The sequence below is a fragment of the Etheostoma spectabile genome, chromosome 17, assembly GCF_008692095.1.
Source record: "Etheostoma spectabile isolate EspeVRDwgs_2016 chromosome 17, UIUC_Espe_1.0, whole genome shotgun sequence".
Classification (NCBI taxonomy): domain Eukaryota; kingdom Metazoa; phylum Chordata; class Actinopteri; order Perciformes; family Percidae; genus Etheostoma; species Etheostoma spectabile.
Window position 1 is genome coordinate 19,467,640 of NC_045749.1, and position 21,641 is coordinate 19,489,280.

Sequence of the window (21,641 nt, forward strand, 5' to 3'; positions counted from 1 at the left end):
GGAGGGGCAACATTACGGGCGTATGGTTTTTTTCAGGTCGGGTCACAGTTTATCCCAGGTAAACGGGACTGCACGACGCTTGCAGCAACTCTAATTAACAGTCGGACTGGATTTCAACACACTAACTGTCTGTATGAAGCTCAGGGTAGATTATTTCAGGATGACTTGATTCTTCACATTTCTTTCTCTTCCTGCATTGTCATCAGCTGAATGTTAGCTGGCTACTCCACATAGCATTTGAGGATCAAAGAGAAACATGCTCTAGTTTAATGGCGTTTCTTTAAACCAATCACAATTATACTAAGCACCGGGGAAAAGCCGCGGTGCCGCTGCAAAAAAGCTCGGAAGGAACTGGTTTTGGTGGAACGTGAACATTTAAAAGTTGTTTTAGTCATGCAACAGAAAACTCAGATTGGACAGATAGTCTAGCTAGCTGTCTGGATTTACCCTGCAGAGATCTGAGGAGCAGGTAACCATAGTCCTCAGAAATCCAACAGAATTGAGAATGCCAACAATGCCCAAGGCAACGGATGTCCAGCCTAAATGGGTGAAACCTGGAAGATTTTCAAAGATGTAGACTAGCTGAATGTTGACATTTACTCTGTTAAACCAACCAGATTTTCCACAATCTCCATCAGCAACCCTCCTCCACCCCATTCACCTCCAGTTCTCATTATTCCTTGCAGCACCCAGGGTTCCTCCATCAGAAGCCCCGCTTCACATCACATCTTCCTTCCTATATCCATTCATCACCTCCACTGGCTAGAGTCCATCGGCGGGAAACACACTCATACGATACCCCTTATAAGTTACCTTTACGATGAGTCTAATTACCAAAGACTAAACATATCAACCCATTATGCACCATGTGCGTTAAACCTATAGTCCCATAATTTTATGAAAAAAAAAGGTAGGACAAATTGCAACAGAAGCAAACTCAACTGATTTTATATCCTCAATATGTTCTGAGTAAGACAATTACTTAAGTATTATACGTTTTTTTTATTGTTTGTTAACATGAACAAATGGTGCATAATCTAATTATGTATGTACTAATTTGCACAAATACAACAGATCTAAACATTGGGTATAGCCAGCAGAAAATATCTTGTTGACATCTACATTAAAATAATTAAAGTGATTTTTTTATCCCTTGGATCTTGGCTTTATCCCTTTCCAACCTGCAACCTGTCTGAAAGTTGTAAGTCTTCTGGTAGCTGTGCCAGCTGTGCGGCTTACCCCCTTGGGCTAAGTTACCTCTCTTTCTGAAACGGACTGGAGTTACCCCTCTCTCTCAGATTTGATTAACCTCCCTTTCTGAAAGCCCAGAGTTTCCCTCATCTCAGGGTTGACAAACTCAGAGTTTTCACTAAACAGGCCCTTGGCTATATCTAATATTTACATTTGTTGTGGTTGTTTTTTATAATTAAGTGTAAAAATACAAAGTTAATTTTCCTCAAATCTTATTGAGTTCTCTAGTCACGTTACTGTCACTTTAAGACTCGTCTAGTAACCGTTATGTTGCACAAGCCATAGTTAGGAATGCTACAAACAAATGGTTTTTATGGTTATTGTGTAGCAAGCCAACTACAGCTATATTTGCTTACATCTATGCCTAGAGTAGCACAGTTGTATTCATTCACAGTTTTAAATGATTACATAGGTTCATAGATCATTAAATGTCAGTGATGTTTTGTGTCAAGTCTGTTAGAAATGTCCACTGATGTTACATGGTTGTTAGGCAACTATAAGTCACAGAACAGACTACGCTCATGTGAATGAATGTAATATTGTTTACATGTAAAAATGTCTTTGTACAACATAATTGCTATCAGTGTAATAGTCATGAATTATATTGTGTAACATTAGAAAGGAAATATTTGAATTGATGAAATTATATTCTGAACATTCCTTAGGTTAAATTGTATGTTAAAAGCTAGCATGGCTTTTTTGAAATGTTACAGTTTCATACTTTCTTTGTAAACCTGTGGATGTGGGAACCACTGTTTGAGTCTTGATGTTAGGAGTGAGTTTAGCTGGCTGTTAGTGTATAGAGCAATACCAAAGTCAAAGCGCAAAAGCACTCTTTTTTACACCAAAGAGAAAGTGCAGGAAAAGGGTGGGATGGAAACATCTATGGAAATACTTAGGCATAGAAAAGAGGCAGTTGCAGCCATTGCTAAAGCTGAATACTGCTCCACAGCAGGCCTGCATCTATTTTGGTCAGGATGTTCATGAGCCAGGGTGTTCACATCACCCGGCATGTTGAAGGTGTGCGTATGCCAGACATCGGGTTAAACCACGAGCATACTACTCCTGTGCACCACTTCAAACCTCAGTTACAATGACCATCCTTCTCCTTGTCGCTGTCCTGTGTCACCAAACCCCAGTAATGGTGGCTTACATATAAATGACTTTGTAAGATATCTAGCATGTTGTGAGCTTGTTGCAACAGGCTTACTCCCATTCAATGACAAAACTCAAAATTATAGAGCATGGAAACGTTCCTTTCATACTGCAACCAGCGGTTTAAACCTGACACCAAGTGAGGAGATGGACCTTTTGCTAAAATGGCTTGGCAAGGAGTCAGCAGAGCATGTTGAGCGGATAAGGGCAATACACATCCACTGCCTGGAGGCGGGACTGAGTATGGTGTGGGACAGGCTTGAACAAACAGTTTTCCAAGAATAACAAGCAGAGATGGGCCTAAGCTAATGAAGCTGAGCAACCTACTAATGGAACTGCAGACAGCCAAAGCTGAACGAGACTTGCCTGGCCTCTCATCATAGACCCGACAAGAGGAGTAAACCCAATAGTGTTACGTGTGGAACTAGTTGAGCCCAAATTCAAACATAAACGCAGACCAGAACGATATTAAAACAGGTTTATTCCAGTCTAATGTCGGGAATACAACGATGAAAAGAACCAAGTCCAAAATGATCCAGAGTGCAGAGCGGGAGTGGTACCGTGCCGATAATCCAGTTAGCCAGGGTGGAGAGCAGGAGTGATGGATGGCGGGAGTGAAGGTGGAAGCAGGTAAAAGGAACTGTGGCAACAAAGAACAAATAAGTACAAGCAAGGTATACAAACAAATCCAAAGGTAGCGTCAGCAAGGAGACTAACATCGTGTCTAAACTATGATCTGACAAGGAGTGGTAGGTTGACCGGGTATTTGAAGCAGAGGTGAGTGGATCTGATGAGCTGCAGCTGGAACCTTGACTCCCGCACACCAGGCTTCACTCCTGCAATTAATGACAGACAGAGGGGAGGAGAGCAGAGACAGGGTGCAACCAGCAATTGACCCAACAAATGGTACAGAAACTTCATCCTTCAAACGGCAAAACCGGGTGCCATATCCTCCATTTGCCAACTTTGTAGGTGTAGAACATGATGCATGATCAGGACAAATGATCTAAGCTTCAGCTTCATTGCCCTTGCAGACACAGCTTTTAGGACCAAAAAGACAGCTTGGATGGCAGACAGCGTGAAGTCTCTGTCCACAAAACAGAGGTATCTCCCAGGGCAACATCCGACACTGGCGAGCTCCCAACAAGGTTGGACAACAGCAATAAACTATACCTACTGCAGAAAAAGTCATACCCCCTGTGTAAATGTCATGCATTTAGAGCCAATTGAAAAGCGCAAAACACTGCTAATAGAGAACAAAGTGTGCTTTATGTGCTGCTCTTCCACATCTCACATAGCAAAGAACTGCAGAATCAAAATTCAGTGTTCAGAATATAAGAATGAAAGATACAACACAGCACTCCACCCTGGACCCGCACCCTGGTTGCAAGACCCTGCTCCTGAGCACTACGGGGAGGAGCACGAAATTTCCCGGTCTCACTTCCAGTCTCACGTGACTAACAACTGCACAAAAGTCTGTGGTGGGCAGCTAATAGACCGTTCTTGTTCAAAAATATGCCTCGTAAAAGTGTATCCAGCTGGCCAAAGAGAAAAGGCAGTGAAACTGTACGCGATCCTTGACGAATGGAGCAATAAGTCACTCACAGTCCTTTGAAGTGTTTGGTGACCAAAGTCCAAGTGCTCCTTACACCTTAGAATATGATTTGGAGTAAAGAATCATCAGGAGAAGAGCCAGGGCATTAAGGGATCTCTGGCAGCGAAACGTGGAATAATGACAAGACTGAGGTGGGAGACCAGAAGTGAGAACAGCCACGTAAAACTGGTAAAGTATAACTCAATTAACCACGATAAATAGATGTTGAGTGACATATTAAATATGCTTAGCAGCTGGGTACAGAGGAAAAGTGGTAGGGAACAACGCACATATAGTCAGATAGTCAGTAAGCCGGTCGAAGAGAGTGAGGCAAGGACACTGAATTCAGCCGGTCTACCGCAGGAGGACATACAACTAGGGGAGCACTACGTCGGGGAGGTAAAATGATAACCGACAATATAAGATGCAGGAAAGAGCGACAAAGGTGTAACCAGCAAAGAACGTTGCTGTAAATAGCCCCAGGTGAAACATATACCACTGGCACAATAGTTAAGGCCTTTTGGGGCACTCTGTACATGGACAATACTCCAAGGCCGTTGCAGTGTCTGGTCGAAACCATTCTCTTACCACTAGAATAATGACTTGGTGTAAAATCATCAGGAGGAGTGGTTATAGAAGGATTCCGAGGAAACTGTTTGCATCTTGCTACCGAGTCTCATAGAATGAAACAACATCCCAAATAACAAAGACGAAATTCAAACACATGAAGTGGCTCTTCATCATGCTCATCTATGGTCAGTGGCACACCTCATCCCAGACATTGACCCACAAGCCCCCATTATGCTTCTTAGGATCGGACATTATCAGAGTGCATGTAGTCCGTAAACAGGTGAACGACTCTCCCAACCTGCCCTACGCACAGATGTTGGACCTGGGGTGGGTCACCACAGAGCTGAAATGCCGCACTCTTTGAGCCATGCCCTAATGTGTTCTAAAGAGAAGTTCAGCAACATCCAGGTCACCAGTCACTCCCCAGGAACTCTGCACAGCAGTGCTTGCTGTCGAGTCAGCAGACCTGATCTCAGCGGAATTAGACCTTCAGCTCGACGCCGTACTACTACTACTACTACGACGGCAGCAAAGTGGGCTAAATAGTCCTGGGCTATTTATTTGCACCGAGACCAGACACTTTTATGTTTATGTCAGCAACCAAGTGTTATGCATCCAGAGATCATCTCGCCCAGACCATTGCCGCTTTGTACTAACAGATCATGACCCTGCAGATCACGCAACACGCTCGGTCCCCGCTGCCCACCTGAAAAACGCCAACTGGCTGATCCAAGTCCCTGTCTAGACCAGAGCCCAGCCCCTCTGAAGGTGCTCACAACCTTGTTGATCCAAGCTCAGATACAGACATTTGGCCTCTAGTGTCCACTTTCAGCCTCACACAAGCAACTTGGTTCTCAACGCTTTGCCAAGTTTTCGACTTGGAATTCCCGGTTTCGAGCATGACTAATCTTGTTCACAAGCTCGTCATGGCAAGACAACAGAGACAATGACGCATCGAAGAATTGGCATTACTGCAGAGGACAACTCTCTGTCAAGAATCCAGTCAAGCGTCAGCCATAATCATCCAAGCAACCAACAGGAAGTCTATGGCCCAGAGATCAAATGTATCCAAAAACAAGAGAGGATACCAAAAACCAGTTCTCTGAAAAATCTGGATACCTTCATTGACATTTATGGCCTTCTAAGAGTCGGAGGTCATCTTCACCACTCAAGCCTCGATCAGAGTGAAAAGACTCCTTTGATTATCCCTGACCAGCATCACATTGCAGTTTTGCTCATCAGACACCACCACCATCGTCACTTTACAGAAGGGTCCGTCGTTCAGCTGGCTTCTGGATCGTTGGTGGGAAGAAACTCTTTCAACACATTGCTTGTCTTGATGTAAGTAATTGACACAGTAATTTTCATGGTGATATCTAAAGGTTAAAAAGTTTACCCCATTCCCATGAGAAAACGAATGAATGACGCATGAATAGGCTATATTTGGCTATACTTTTTTAAAAGTTTCCCCAATGGGACTCTTCGAGCTTTTTTCCCTTACTCAGGACATATTGAGGATAAAAAAACAACCAAAAACATATGTTAAGTTTGTTGTCGTTGCAATTTTGTCCTTGGCCATTTTGGCTTAAAATGAGTGGACATCAATGCATGCCTTTTAAAAAGTTATTAAATGGGTCCACACCACAGAGTGGTCATTTAACTCTTCTTAGAGTTGGTACCTTTACACTTAGTGTTATTGTTGACTCTTTTAGGAGTTATTTAACACTGTGTTGGACATTAACTTTCCCATAAGATAGTTTTTCTAACTATACAAGTGTTACAGCCCCATTACACGTTAAAAATAACTTTTGGGAATTAGTGGAAGTCACGGTCAGTGGTCTTGTACTGCTACCTTTGTTTCCAGCCTTCCTCTGTCCAAAAAAGTTCCCCATCAGCATCAAGAAAAATATAAAGCTACGCTTGTTCATCTTTTTATGCATTCAAAGTCATTTCCAACATTTGTCAAAATGATATTGCTCACCAGTAACTCTGAACTTGGTCCAATATCTACATAACGTCTTCCTCTGCTTGCTTGTTTCCTTTTGGAATCTGACCAGAAAAGAACCATGGAGTAGCACTTTCCAAATAAAATAGCAATATCATTTATATATGACGGAACATACTGAATGTGCAGTGTTGTACGGAGCAGAAAAACAAACCAACAGGCACCCGAGGCAAAGATGACCAAGTGGCTTTTAAAGAAACTGTTTTCTGTGGCGTGATTTCTTTGGTGCTGATGGGCCAAAGCCTCCTGCCAGAGGGGAGGGGTTCAAACAGTTTGGGTCTGGGATGATACGCTGCACTCTGCCCTTGTCCTTAGCAGTGGCAGCAGCGTACCAGATGGTGATGGAGCAAATCAGAAATCAGAAATACCTGGTAAATGATAGCATGTTGACACATTAAACTAAGATGATGAAGATGACAAAGTGATACCTTCTAAATACCAGATGTTAGCATTGGTAGAGACATGTTAACATACAGTAAGGGCGGCCACACTGAGCCACTAGCTCAACTGCTAATACTACCACCAATTGATGTATATCTCAGATATTCGAATATTCTACGTAGCTTTAAAGAAAACAGGGACATTAAATATAAGGATTGATAACGCATCCATTCAAGTAATCTTCAGCTCAAAATTTAGCACAACAGGCATTGCAACTCACACTAATTACGTCATTGCAAGCAGAATTCAAGCTTGAAAAAGATTGGAGACTTACCATAGAGACCGTTTACTTATGAAAGTTGGACTGTATGTACGTTCTAACAGTGAGAATTAAGATGCCATTGAGTGCTGCTTTGAGTGAGGGTACCTGGTATGTAGTGCAGAGGAGAGGCTGCAGCTTGTAGAGCTCTGTGTCTCATTTAAACAAGCACAGACACTCGTATAAATAATTCAACGTGGAAGCAGTGTGTGAGTATCCACTGGGGCAGACTATTTGATAATTGTATTGGGTGTCAAAAGGCTAAGTCTGATTTCATACCGATATTCTCCTGTAAGCCAGTGGGAAGATCAAGTGTGTATCTGTGAGGCCAAGGTTCAGTTCTTTGAAGGAGGTAAAGCCTTTCATATTAAGTGATCTCACTCTGATTTACAAATGATTCAATCCCAAACTCGGTTTAAAGGGCTTTCACCATACTTTGGGCTTATTCCTCTAGGTAATGCATCCTTTTGTTGCACCTAGATTCTCACACTAAGGAATGCGAGCTGCATTATAACATCATAAACAACCTTTACTATGTAATAGATATCTTAACCGTACATCATTACACCTGTTTCAAAGGAGACTCTGCAGATAAAGGGCCGACCATATATTGTTCATATCTAAATTAACTATCCATATTAGACTCATACGTCATATATTAGCCTCTCATCACAAGCCTCTCCATTTTTTAATTTGACACCTTACAAACTTAAGAGCACAATATCCACACTTTCACAAACATCTGTTGTCATGGATCTTCACTACATTATGACAAATATAAAACAGAGAAGAGACAGAGCAAGTAACCTGGAGCAATGAATTATGAATAAAGAGGGGAATATATAATTTAGCGAGATTTTGTTGCATATTTTATGGTAATCATTTCCTTTTGTGAATCACAATTGCCTTACTGCAAAGCAGACATTAAATGCAGCAAAGGATCCCAATGCAGTGGGCTGCCAGATGCAGGTTTTTAAAGGCTTTATGATTTATGAAATTGTGTATAATTGTGGTGTGTTTTTAGTTGGAGGATCAAGCTTTTCACTTGAAGGTCAGCAGATTTAATTGACAAAAGGGAAACTAGACAACAGCATGCAAGTCATTTCTATTTCTATCATGAGTTGATTTTAGAGATTTTCCTTTATGATGCGGGTTCATTAACTGTATACTACCAGTGTGGTTGTAAATCAGTCTTGGTTACATTTCTGCGTTAAAGAAGCTACACACCGTCAGTGATGGAGTACTCGACTCGGGCCCTGGACTGGGGCTTGAGACAGACTAAAGTCGCTATTTTTGGGACTCGGGACTTGACTTGGACTTGCGAACTGATGACTTGGTCCCCAGGATTTATGAAATCAAACTTGAGCATTCATGAGATAGGACTCAGAAGTTGAATGTAGTTTCTACTTAAAACTTGATATGTTTTTAATGTTACTCATCAAATTCACAGAATTTACATCCATGGCTGGAAAGAGCACTGCTTAATGTTTCACTTGTGAAAGCAAAATTGAGGAGAAGACTAGGACTCAAACGCTGGCAATAGTGACTCAGTAAGGACTCAGACTCTTCTTTGAGGACTCGGGTATGCTATCAAACCGGTAAAAGTTGCCAAATTGTGGGGTGTCATGATAGATGAAACACTATTATGGACTACTTAGATTAACAACACAAAGGTCAAAATGAATAACATCTCCATCATTAGAAGAAGTGCTCATCTGATGACAGACTCAACAAATAAGATAGTAACACAGAATCTAGTCCCGTCCCATCTAGATTATTGCACTATGATCTGGTCTAGTGAGTCAAAGCATGAGCTTGTCAAGTTAGAGCTCACTCAAAACAGAGCAGCATGCCTTGTTCTTCGCTGCCCCACAAGGAGAAATGTGGAATGAATGAATAGCAGGCTGTCATGGATGACAATAGACTAGCAATAGTACTTTGTATTGTAAGAATATTGTACATTAGGCAAACCCACCAGCAGCTATGATACCAGACTGGCTGTAGGTTAGGACTTTACCCTGCCTATGCCCAGAACCAATGCACCCCCCCCCCCCAAACACACACACATACAAACACATTTAATTCTGATGGTAAATATTTCAAGCTGCAAAAAGAAGCTAAGAGAACTTGTTATCAGTAAGAAGATTAGTTCAACACAATTTGATTCTGTTTTTCTTTGTTTTTCTAACATACTGTGCCTCATTGTTAGTATAATGTATGTTGCTTTATAATATTTGTATATGTTTGTCTTGAGTTGGACACCAGGAAGAATAGCCGTCACTCCTTAATAACCAATAAACTCAGACTTGGACTTGAACACTTGGGACTCAGGACTCTGACTCAGACAGTCGGTGACTCGACTACACGCAGAACATCAAGAACTTTATTTGACGTTAGTCTCCCATCCGTGTGCGAAGGCACAAACCCCAGCAGCTTCTCCATTGCTGCAGGGACTTCAAGGTGTTCTGCATTTATGTTATGTCCTTAACCATACGCTACCCTGCAGCTCCCATGATGTGTACAGTATGTACTAATGAAGTGGTTTCTCTTCCTCTTTGGTTTAGTTTAAAAATAACATGAGAGCTCCGTTAGAAGAACAACCTGTGCTGACACGGCCCTTAGTGAGGTGCTGCCATCTCCTGTTAGCTAAGAGGTGATGCATGACCAGAAAAGTGTTTTGTTGCAGTTTGAATGCATTAACATGCTCAGAAGCATGTGTTTAGTTAAGGTGACACCTGTGTTGTCACCTCAGAAAGGAACCAGTCATTTAGAACTCATTTCAAATTTTTTAACTGAATTCTGTGATGCTTTCACAGAGTCTGTCTGATAGTGACATTAACAAATCATCCATCAATTATCATCATTATTATCACTATCAATACTATATAAAGCAATAAATTCAAGTAACAGGAGTGTAAAAACTAGGTCTGGGTATCACCAATGAACCAATTTGATTCTGATTCACAAAGTTGCAATTTGATATCAATTAGGTTAGGGGATTTTCAGTTACAGTACTAATTTGCTTGAATATTAAAGAGATTCTCAGAGAACATATGCTGTAAATTGTACAAGCAAGAGGCAACGCTTAAATATGTTTATTCTTGTAAATCCATGGTGAAAAAGATGGATTTCTGGATTTTATAATCAATATAAGATTACAATCAAAGAATGATTTAAATTGGAGAATCCGTTTGTGCAGATGTAGATGCAGAGTTTTGTCTCACTATGGGATTTTAAACTTATTTTAAGGGGTCTGTATATGTATGTATATGTATACAAGACAATATGTAAGCAGAGAGAGACAGGGTTAAAACAGGGATGTCATGCTGTGATTGGCTCGTGAAATTCATGGCCACTTCTGATTGGTTAAAATAAAAGTGAACGCCTCTTACAGCAGGTTAGAGAGAGAAAAGTGATTCAGTTTAGAAGTCTTCCTGAAGGAATTTACGCTGTCCTCCATTTGTACATAATCAGACACTGAACAGATAATTCGGTAGCCAAAGAGAAGACCAGAGCCACCTTTGAGTAGACAGAAGCTGGTTCAGGACCAGGGGCCCTTTTCAGGAAGGGACTCTGAGTCTAACCCTGATCTATAAGTTGATTTACCCTGAGTTGGGAAACTCTGAGGTTTCGGTTCCAGAACAGCTGATTTGAGTTGGTTCAATCAACTCAGAGTAGATTCACTCAGAGTTAAGCTTGCATGACCACAATAAAAAGGCAGCATGAATGGAGCCATGATACTACGAGTCACCATGGTAACAACCACAAACAAATTGGTCAGCGGAGATACTTACAGCAAGTTTGTTTCGTTAAAAAAAAAGCATCATAGCGGCTGCTGCAAAAAACAATTGCGTGTGAGAAACTTGCTGCAAGATCAAATGCATAAGTTCCATTATAGTGTATTAATATCATATTTAATCATAAGTATATTACTGGTGAAATGGTATTATTGGATTTTATTTACGTGCTATCCTGTGGGCGAAAAAGTCCTAGGCCTAGTAATCCCATTCTGAGTCTGCAGCACCATCATTAACATAATCTTTTATTTCAAAGGGTTTACATCATTCACCTGCGGGGCGGCTGTGGCTCAGTGGTAGAGCGGTTGCCTGCAATCGGAAGGTTGGTGGTTCGATCCCCGCCCCTGCAGTCATTGTCGAAGTGTCCTTGGGCAAGATACTGAACCCCGAGTTGCCCCCGGTGCTGCGCATCGGAGTGTGAATGTGTGTGATGTTTATCTGATGAGCAGGTGGCACCTTGTACGGCAGCCCCGGCCACAGTGTATGAATGTGTGTGAATGGTGAATGTTCCCTGTAGATGTAAAAGCGCTTTGAGCAGTTGTCAAAAACTGGAAAAGCGCTATATAAATACAGCACATTTACATTTACATTTACCTGCAATACTGTGGGAGTCCTTTTTAATATCTCTTACTGGTTTGTTTCCAGGGAACACAACAAAAACGTAAACACAAACAAAACATGTTTCAGAGCGAGTCACACTCTTCTGACGGTGCTTTGCTACAGTGGCTTTAATCATATGCTCACCAATGTCACCAATGTTGTGAAGAAAACTGCCGTTTGCAAAAACACGTAATGCAACACAAAGAATGTGCTGGGATGTAGAGCATGTTGACGATGGGTGACGTTGGTGATATGAGGACGGATAAGTTTACGTAGCCTGGGCTACATAACTGATAGTTATGGATGTCTGATAGTTGTCAGAGGGAGGAGACTGAAAGAAACCTGAAGAAAACTTGCTCCTGACTCCATAGTAACTTCTAGTTCTAGCTGATTGCTAGAAATTGCATTAGGTGTAAACTGAGCCCTGGATATCCTTTGAGAAAATGAAAGCTCAGATGGTCTAATCTGGAATTGTGCCCCTTATGAGGTCATAAGGGGCCAGATTCCAAAGAAATGGCGATATGCCGGCTGGGGGAGCGCACATTAATGTTAAAAAACCTCATAAAGTGAAATTTTCATGCCATGGGGCCTTTAAATGTCAAAGATCAGAGCACAGTAAAAAACACACACAAAAAGCAAAAGTATATTCACATATGCATTTGTAAAATGAACCATAAAAATGTTTCAGTTCTCTGTCAATAGTTAAAGTTTCATCACGGTTTATATCCAGCCATATCCTTTTGAAATGTGGAGAGCACGGATGTCCTTCATCTTTTTGTAAACACAATGGCTTCAGAAAGCACTCTAATACTGCACATAAGCTTTGCTATGATCAAAAGGTATATACTAGTCAGGAAGTGGCCTACATTGGACCATTGCATGTGCATGTTTTAAGCTTGATGTTGTGCTTTTTTGTGTAGTGTTTTCAGTGTGTGGTGCACCCAAGACAGTAATTGGGGCATCAAGCAGCAGGTGGGCAAGCAAGACTGGGACATTTAAATCAGGAAGGAAACAGACGGAAGGGAAAAGTAGAGACGTGGTGTGGAACAGAGGACGATGGGTCCAAGGTGAGGTACAGGTGTGTCTGTGCGGTCAGTGTTGCGTCTGTCTCCTTAAGGTGTACCTGTGGGCGCACCGTGGATTCTGTGAGTCCCATGTCAAAGGGTACATTGTGCATATAGCACAACCTGCACCAACCAACCATCCATCCATCCATCCATCCATCAGGGGACCCCATACTTCCCTTTCCCGAGCCACATTAACCAGCTCCGACTGGGGGATCCTGAGGCGTTCCCAGGCCAGGTTGGAGATATAATCCCTCCACCTAGTCCTGGGTCTTCCCCGAGGCCTCATACCAGCTGGATGTGCCTGGAACACCTCCCTAGGGACGAACCTGAAGCACACTCAAGTTGCCTTCTGATTTAGAACAGAGCCCATCCACGCCGTATTTATTGTGGTAGCCTACGTTAACGTCTCCGTCATTTGTGCACGCTGCATTTCAAAACACTGGATAAAATGGTTGTGGAACTGTGAACTATGCTGTTAAATGTTTTGTTCAACACAAAATAGTTAAAAGTGATATGTTATCAACTGTTATCTCTAACAATGGCTAACCTAGCTATGCAAAACCCCACTGGGGCTGCCACACTCTTCACCGCATTGGCCGTGAGACACACTGCATTGACTGGTTTCACACGCGCACACACGCCAACACCCCGATTTCTCACGCTGAAGTGGTCAACCCGGTTGGTCTAATTTCTGATAGATGAGTTTATCCATAGATCTAGCTGTTGAGCCGCTCGTGATCGACTAGTTGTGCTTTCAGAGACTGTGGGGGTTCAAGAGCGCTCCCTGTCTGTGGAAGTTTCGAATTGTCGCATACTGAGAACATTTTTTTTCACGAGCCATCCCAGTGCGTTCCCCGGCTTCAGGTATGACTGAGTATCACAGACCGTCCGGCGCTTCAGGTATGAGCTCTGAGTATCACAGACCGTCCGTCGCTTCGTGTCCACTCTCTGTAACAATAGAGGTGAGCAGCGCGGCTGGTGGACCCGCTCTGCTGGGGGCAGTGACGCGTTGGATCCGTGCGTAGACCTCCGATGAAGAGCAGCGTACAGCCTCCTCTAAACTTTGTCAGAGACCAGAGACCCAAATGAGCCTCGGTGTCTGTGCGACGGTCTGAGTGAGATACACCATATCAGCGGAGGCAATGACATGCACAGCAGACTATATTACAACTCTCCAATCTCGGACAACAGAGATGGAGGAGTTATATTTTGAATGTGCAAAAGTTGTAAACTATGAGCAAAAATCTGATGAAACACATCGAGCTATACTATACTAAATAAACTATATACTAAAATAACTATATATACATACTGCAACGTTGGGCCACTATTGTGCTTCTCTAACCTCGGTGCATCTCTAAATGTAACTGTAAATAATTAATTTGATGTTTTTAAAATGAACAAAATAGTATTTATTTTCCCAAAAAGTAAATACAGTAAGTGGGGCCCAGAGGACGAGGGCCAGACATTACTGAACCTTGGCACAAAGGTTAAAGGATTAGAATTATGTAACTCAATGGTTCTTATTCTTAGAATTTCAGTGGTCTTAGTTGATCCCTCAACATTAATTTAACTTTGGGTCCCTGGTCCCTACACCAGGGACCCCTGGACCTGTTCCCCACAGACCCAAATCTTCTCAGCTGTTGATGAATTGCTACTGTCTCTTCATGTGGTTCATTATGTTTGGCATGTGTGCAGTTCTTATATCTAGAAGTAATAATGTAATAATGTAAATGCTGAATGCCCTAAAACCTGTTGATACTACAACAATGCAAAGGTTCTTAACCCTACAGTTTTGCACATATCATGTAAGACTTGATTTCTCCATTTTTTTTGCTAAAAAACTCTCCAGAAAGTGCCATTTAATGGTTTATTTTTCAATTTTTTTTCCTGGGGGGCATACCCCCAGACCCCCCTAGGGAGAGCCCCATGCCCCCAGACATATAAAAATCGCAATTTAAACCCTGAAGATAAAGACCCAAAGAAATTGTTTTGTACGGGCAAAAATGGGTTTCCCCCCACTATCCAAGGTTTGATTGCGCCTGCTCTGTGGACCACATTGGTTTATAAAATACGTCGTTGGTCTTCCACCCGTGGATAGGGGTAAACCAATTCGATTTCTGTACTTTGTTTTTGACTTGAGAAATTGAAAATAAAGTGCTCTTGACTTGTACTAGGCTACAATAATTGTTTGGCTTCTTACCTCTTTGATTCTACCGTCCATGTTTTCATCATCCGTGTACGCCTCTTTTAATGTTTTATTTTGAAAGAGAGAAAGTGTCACTGCCCAATGTGCGGAGTGTTCTGATGTGAGTTGCACATTTCACTTTGCGACAAGTAGCATATAAGATGCTAATGAGAGACTTCTGTAATGTCAATACAGTAAAAATGGACCCACTTAACAAAGTTGGCTCCCTGCTGGCTACAAGTTAGCATCACACACAACAAAGGCTATCACTGGAATGGCATTTTGAGCTAACGTTAGCAATCAAACAACCATAGCTGAAACGTTTTTTAAATGACTGCTAGCTTAGCTACAAGCTAGCAATCAAACAAGCATAGCTAAAACGTTTTTTAAATGACTGCTAGCTTAGCTACAAGCTAGCAATCAAACAAGCATAGCTAAAACGTTTTTGAAATGACTGCTAGCTTAGCTACAAGTTAGCATCAAACACAAAAAAAGGCTGTTGGTTGAATAACATTTTGAGCTAACGTTAACAATCAAACAACCATAGCTAAAACGTTTTTGAAATGACTGCTAGCTTAGCTACACACTAGCAATCAAACACAACAAAGGTTGTCATTTGAATGGCGTTTTGAGCTAATGTTAGCAATCGAACAATCATAGCCAGTACTACTAACTTAGTAAAAGAAACAGCAGCTACATTATGCCTGATTGAATGCTTGTGTTAAAAATAAATCAGATGTAACTCAACAGTTACTCAGTACTTCACCAAGCACTTTTTCACTGTTTTTTTAATTATTTAGATGGCTACTTTTTACTTTCACTTGAGTCATATTATTCTGAAGTAACAGTACTTTTACTTGAGTAAATTTTTTGGCTACTCTACCCACCTCTGTCTGCTTCCCACTTCAGACCAAATCAACTAAATATGGTGCCATGCATCCACAGAGCTACTGGAGAAAGTTGCAAATTGGGTTCATTGCTCTTTGCTGTGATCGCTGCTGGCAGTGTGAGAGCCATTTGTCTTAGTGATGGAAGAATTTCATCTGTCTCAGTTTGAATAGGGACCAGCACCTTCAAACACAGCGAGCGACTGGAGGGGGGTAAATAGTCAAACAATTAGTCACGTCCGTTCTGTGACACCGGGTAACCCCTGAAAACCCTACACTAATGAGACTAGTGTAATAAATTCTGTCTGGTTGACAGAGGCAAGGTGCGCTTATTAAAATGAAGAAATGAACAGGAGTGGAATCAAGGCCTGTAATGATTTCCCCCCCTTTCGCCTAAATCAACAAACCAATTCTATTTGGCCTACTGTAGATAATTACAGCGAAGTGACATTTAAACCTTATCTTTTTCCCATTGTTGACCGCTGTAGCAGAGAAATAACACAAGGCAGGGGCTCATGTTGTAATTACCTCTTTGAAAAGAAAATGAATAGTTAAAATTAATCCACTTTCAGTTTGCTTTCCTGACCACTGCACATGCAGATCTTTTCTCCGGATAAATGTCCCTAATCATCAATGGCCCTGCATGTTCCATACCTGTAAATAGGTGTGGGATCTCAGGGGAAATGGCCACAAAGCCTCTCATTTTAGGCAGTAAGCTAATTAAAGCAATGGAGCAGATGGTGCAGACTTGGTCCGAACATAATGAGCCGGAGAGTGGCGAGACGAACCCGGACATGGCCGGACAGCTGCGAGGGCTTTGTGAGGTGACCAGAATCCAGGCATCTCCCAGGAGTGAAGAGTCACTCCATCCAAGAGAGTAGAGTTCCAACTGAATGGAAACTTTTCAAGGCAAACTTTTTTTTATTTTAAAAAAAGCAACTGCATCAGGCTTTGTTTACATCCTCCAAAACATGTGTTTGTAGAACAACTTTTCCAGGAAGTGAATACTTGCCAACAGTTTTTTTTTTTTATCTTCCTTTCTCCCATCCTCAATCATTTCGATCTTGGCAGGTGGTTTTTTGGTAAACACCAATTCCTCAACACCTGTTGCCAACGTCCTGTCTGCCAACTTTAACCAACTGTCACTGGCAAAGAAAAAAGAAAAAAATGACAGGAAATCTACTGTGAAATAAACAACTCCCATTACCAAAAGTGGGTGTTTTGTGGCACACAACAACAAAAGCAGAAATTCCTAGAGGTGCAGAAATACTTCGGATATCTCACCTCGGGAGAGATGTTCCATGCTCCTATTTTGCCTGTGTGAGGAAAAGGTCGAGGCCAGCGGAAGGTGACGTTCCCAGGCCTGAAGACGTGAAGTTTGAGGATGTCAGACTGTACCTGGTGGAGAGGAAAATGGGCCGCAGCAGGAGAAGCTTTCTGACCCGGCTGGCTAGGTCAAAGGGCTTTATTGTGGAAGACGTCCTCAGGTTGGTTGTTGTTCACTGACTGAGCACGGCTCTGCGCCTAAAAGCTTTTCTGAATGCAAAGCTCAAGTGAGCACCCTAATGTATCCAGGAGTGTTTTCTGTGTTTGTCTTTTGGGGTCAGGCAGCAGGCACTACAGGTAGACCTTGTGTTCAAGGCCTTTATTGTAACTCTTATAATAGTAATGTGGAAGGTTACAATGCTAATAGAAGGCCTGTTTGAGCATGGTTGTACTATCTTAGAGCTGGGTCAATAAATGCAACATAAATAGGATTTTAATGCTTGAAGAAAATCCATTTATAGTCTGTAGAGGCAGTTACAAATGTCAATAATTTTGATATTGAACCTACAGCCCGGATGTTTACAGTTAAGCTATAGATATTAGTCAACTAATCCACGAGTCGATCGAGAGAAAAGTAGTCGCTAAACTATTTTGACAATGTAAAATAAAATACTGTTTTCAGCTTCTCATATCATAAATAAACTGAATATCTTTGGGTTTTGGACTGACATAAGACATTTGACATTACCTTGGACTTTGAGAAACTAGGATGGAACTTCATCAGCATTCTCTGACATTTGATGTACAGTACCAAACGATCAATCAAGAAAATTAAATTAATTTTTTTATTGCTAAACGACAGTGGGCACAACTTTAGCCACATGTGCAAAACTCAAACTACAGTACTTGAGCTAAAGAGTGAACATCAGCTGGAAAACTCATTCCAAGCAACACAACTCTTAACACACGTCTCAAAACAGACTCACATAACACACACTGTCACTCAGAACACACTGAGAGTAAAAACACTATAGCGTCAAACACCAATACACAAAATACTAACTTTTTATCTTTGCAGTTGGAACAATTAAAGTGACTTCACACTAATAGTTTCTCCAAAGTAAAGATATAGATTTTAAAACACACCAATTTTTTAAGAAAGGTAAACAAGAAGGAATAAAAATCAGCTGTTGCATCATTCTAGTATTTTATCTTTAGTAATTTATGGAAGTATTGGAAAAAAAAACTAAAGGTGCATAACAGTAACATAGAATACTGTGACTGATCCTGCCTTTCTACAGCATCATGCGGCAGGTTGTCTTCATCACATTGGATGTCTGCATCATCTCTAAATACTAATGAATGTTGTGTTTCCATTGCTTTCCCCTCCATTACTTTCTGAAACCCAGTAAGAACGCAGTTTTACTACAGTAAAGGTAGTGTTTTGCACATTGTTTTTATAGCTGTGTATGTGCCCCCATATCTGTATCAGTACAGTATATAATTGTTACTATAATTCTTATTTGGTGATTGTATGAAAAAAGGCTTTCTGAGCTTTCTCTATGTAAATACCGTACATGTTAACTAACTAGCCTAAAAGAAGACACCTGCTTAGGCTTTCAGCTGAAATTACAATCAGCAGTGTTTGATATGCACCAGATTGAAATCTATTCTGCTTTGAGTGTGTGGTTAACTGTTGTGTGACAGCAGTGTGTTAGCATCAGAACAAAGTGCTGTAAATCCACAGTGTTGTGCAGGTCGCGGTTAAGTGTGTAGAATTTTGAAAATTGTGTTCTACCAACGTAAAACGAAGAAGAGTGTGATCCACATGAACTACTGCAGTGCAGACTGTAGTTAGAGTTTGCACATGTGGCTCAGATTCAGTGCCCATATGTGCAAATTTCTTAAAACTGTCTCTTTTTTAAGATATTCTGGTCCATTTAAGTAGTTTCAAAGCCACTATTGTCTATTGAACACTTAATTAGGAAGGGTAAGGACATCCATCCTGTCTCTGCTCCACCTAGGTAGGGGTAGATTTCCCCCCTGAGCCATAACTCTCAGCTCCAACATAAATACATTAAGTAAGGGAATGATATCACTAACCCAGCTACATGTTATTTAAAACTAAAAACATTTGAAGAAAAGTAACAGATCAAACAAACTTTTTTCTAACGAGCTTGGCGAAAGTTTTTTTTATTAAAGTCACACTTAAGGAGAGGTGTTTCGCGAGCTTGTTCCTCCGGATGATGAATCATGTATTGTGCGGTAATTATGGAAGCAGCATGCCTTCATTTTTTTCTGCCTCTGATTGAACGTATCTTTTAAATCCCAAACTGTGAACACAGCAGAAGTCCTCTGCTTGACATCCGCACCATTCAGAGGCAGGTCGCTTTGAGGCTGGGGATACAGTTGATGCACACTCCCTGTTCTTAGTGCTTTATTTTTGGGGCTAGGCTGCCCAAGACTCAGACTTTGAGGTGTGTGTGTGTGTGTGTGTGTGCGCACTTCTGACTTAGCAAGGAACAATTGGATCTTTTAAGATTCACAGTAAGGGTGGTTTTTCCAAATTGATTTCCCCTTAAGGTGAAAAACAGGTTGCAGTTGGCATGTGATTTAGGTTAATATAGGGGTCCTCTCGGGTATAGTATAACCAAGACGGGTGTGTGTGTAGTGTTCAAGTGCGTGTCTAAGTGTGCCTGCCAGCCGTGCGCCAGCTTGGCCATGGCAGCATTCCCAGAAACACAGCTTGAGCGCTCCTACAGTTACACTTGGCTTGATACAATTGTTTGAAACCAACAACAGGAAGTAGAGCGTGCCTGCCTCAAACTGACATTATCTCTGCAAGCCAACAAAACTGATATCAACTGCAGTTTGATAGAAACACTCCCCTTCTAGTCTCACACGAGTTATAGGCACACTGCTTTAGCATATGGTCAGATGCACATTCCTTTGTGCATAAAGGAATGTTTCTTCTCTCGCTCTCTCTCTCTCTCACACACACACACACACACACACAGTCTTGCCTTGGCCTAATTTCAAGTCGGATGCACATGAACATGGAGTCAAATATCGACATGTTTGTCCTGGCTGATTGATGAGCAGCAGTGCATGCTCTTTCACATCTGACTGAGGTAAAGTTAGTTTAAAGTTGGATGTTTGACAGAGTTTTGCTCCTGATCCAGCAACGTCTTCTTCTTACCCAGATTCATCCCGTGTTGGCTACGGAACATCTTGTCCCCCTTTCGTTACCGCTGTAAGGCTTTCTGTTCCCGCGTGGCACATATGCAGTTTACAATGGGAACAGTGGCGGATTTACCACTCAATTTTAAAACAATGGGGCATTGATTTTTAGAGGAAAGAGCAGGTTTCTCATTTAAAGGCAGCCACTTTTGATTTGGTGGCCTAAATAAAGCTGTCACAAGCCAAATCTAGCAACTGGAGCTCCTAAGCTGATGGTTTTGAAACCAGAACTAAAAATGTCGGCATCTCACAGTTGTCTGATTAGCTAACATGTAAACATATGATTATGAATACAACATACTGGATGTGCTAGCCCTGAGCAGGGCTCTTATTGTAACATAACCTGTAAAACCACAAAATAGTGTACTCATTGTCATGTATGTCATTGGACTTTCCTTCCAGCATTAGGTTAATACAAATTTTAGTCCACAGCTTACACTTTTGTTGTTAAACTTTTGGTTTCAAGGGTTAAGAAATGTATGGTTCTTACCACACAATGCTTCCACATCTGACTATTGACGGGCATGCCTCGTTAAGTTGAGCTGTGATTGGACATTCACTGTTTGAGGCAAGGGGTTTATAGCGATTGGTCCCTTCCTCATGTTGTTTTTCTGCAAAATTGGTTGATCAGGCATTGAAGTAGCTTTTTTTGCTTGAATGAAATAATAATTTGAGGCAATTTTATTTTTGTTTATTATGAATTATTTACTACGTACAAGGATCATTCATATCTCACTGAAGAGATGGGAGCAGCTTTAAAAGGCAGACAGATGAAGCCTCGCAAAGTCTGTTATAGACATACTGTGTCTTTGATCCGCCTGTTGGTTTTCACTGGAAGGAATAGCTGCTGATATGAGACAACTGAAGAGTGTTCTCCCCATTAAAGCCCATTGACTTTAGCCTGTCCTTGTGTCTGGGCTCAGAGTCCCACTGATTCTGGGAAGCACAATCTGGTGCTGGGCGTGCGTCCCCGCTCATTTGCATGTCAATCTGCCGCTGCAAATTCTGCATGGCTACGCACAAGATAAGGATCCAAATTCAGGGGCTGGATTATATCGAGGTAAACATGGCGTGAGGAGAGAGCTTTTTTTTTTTTGTTCTATGATCTTAATCTTGTTCCAACATAACAGCTTGTGATTTGAGAGGGAAATCAGCCCCAAGAGCCAAATCTCTATTACTTGGGTTAGACAACTGTTCATGGCGAGTGAATTTAAGCTTTTGGAGATAATAGCTGTGTCTCTCTGATACCTCAAATGTGTCTGCTTGAGTGGCTCTTTGTACTGGGATTTTTTTTTTTAAATATAAACATGGACCACCGGTG

The 21,641-nt window shown here is 41.6% G+C and overlaps 1 protein-coding gene and 1 long non-coding RNA gene across 2 annotated transcripts in view; both read left to right on the forward strand.

The window, feature by feature from the left end:
* The first annotated feature begins 884 nt into the window (after positions 1 to 884).
* LOC116705151 (uncharacterized) lies at positions 885 to 4,337 on the forward strand. Its single transcript, XR_004335861.1, has 3 exons — positions 885 to 969; positions 3,101 to 3,105; positions 4,327 to 4,337. It is a non-coding gene; the product is annotated as an uncharacterized LOC116705151 (long non-coding RNA).
* A 12,771-nt stretch (positions 4,338 to 17,108) lies between these two features.
* The window catches only part of dntt (deoxynucleotidyltransferase, terminal), a 106,196-nt gene continuing 101,663 nt past the window's right edge, over positions 17,109 to 21,641 (forward strand). Inside the window, 2 exon segments of the mRNA XM_032541046.1 lie at positions 17,109 to 17,130; positions 17,133 to 17,301. Of these exon segments, the coding sequence (XP_032396937.1) occupies positions 17,109 to 17,130; positions 17,133 to 17,301 (191 nt within the window).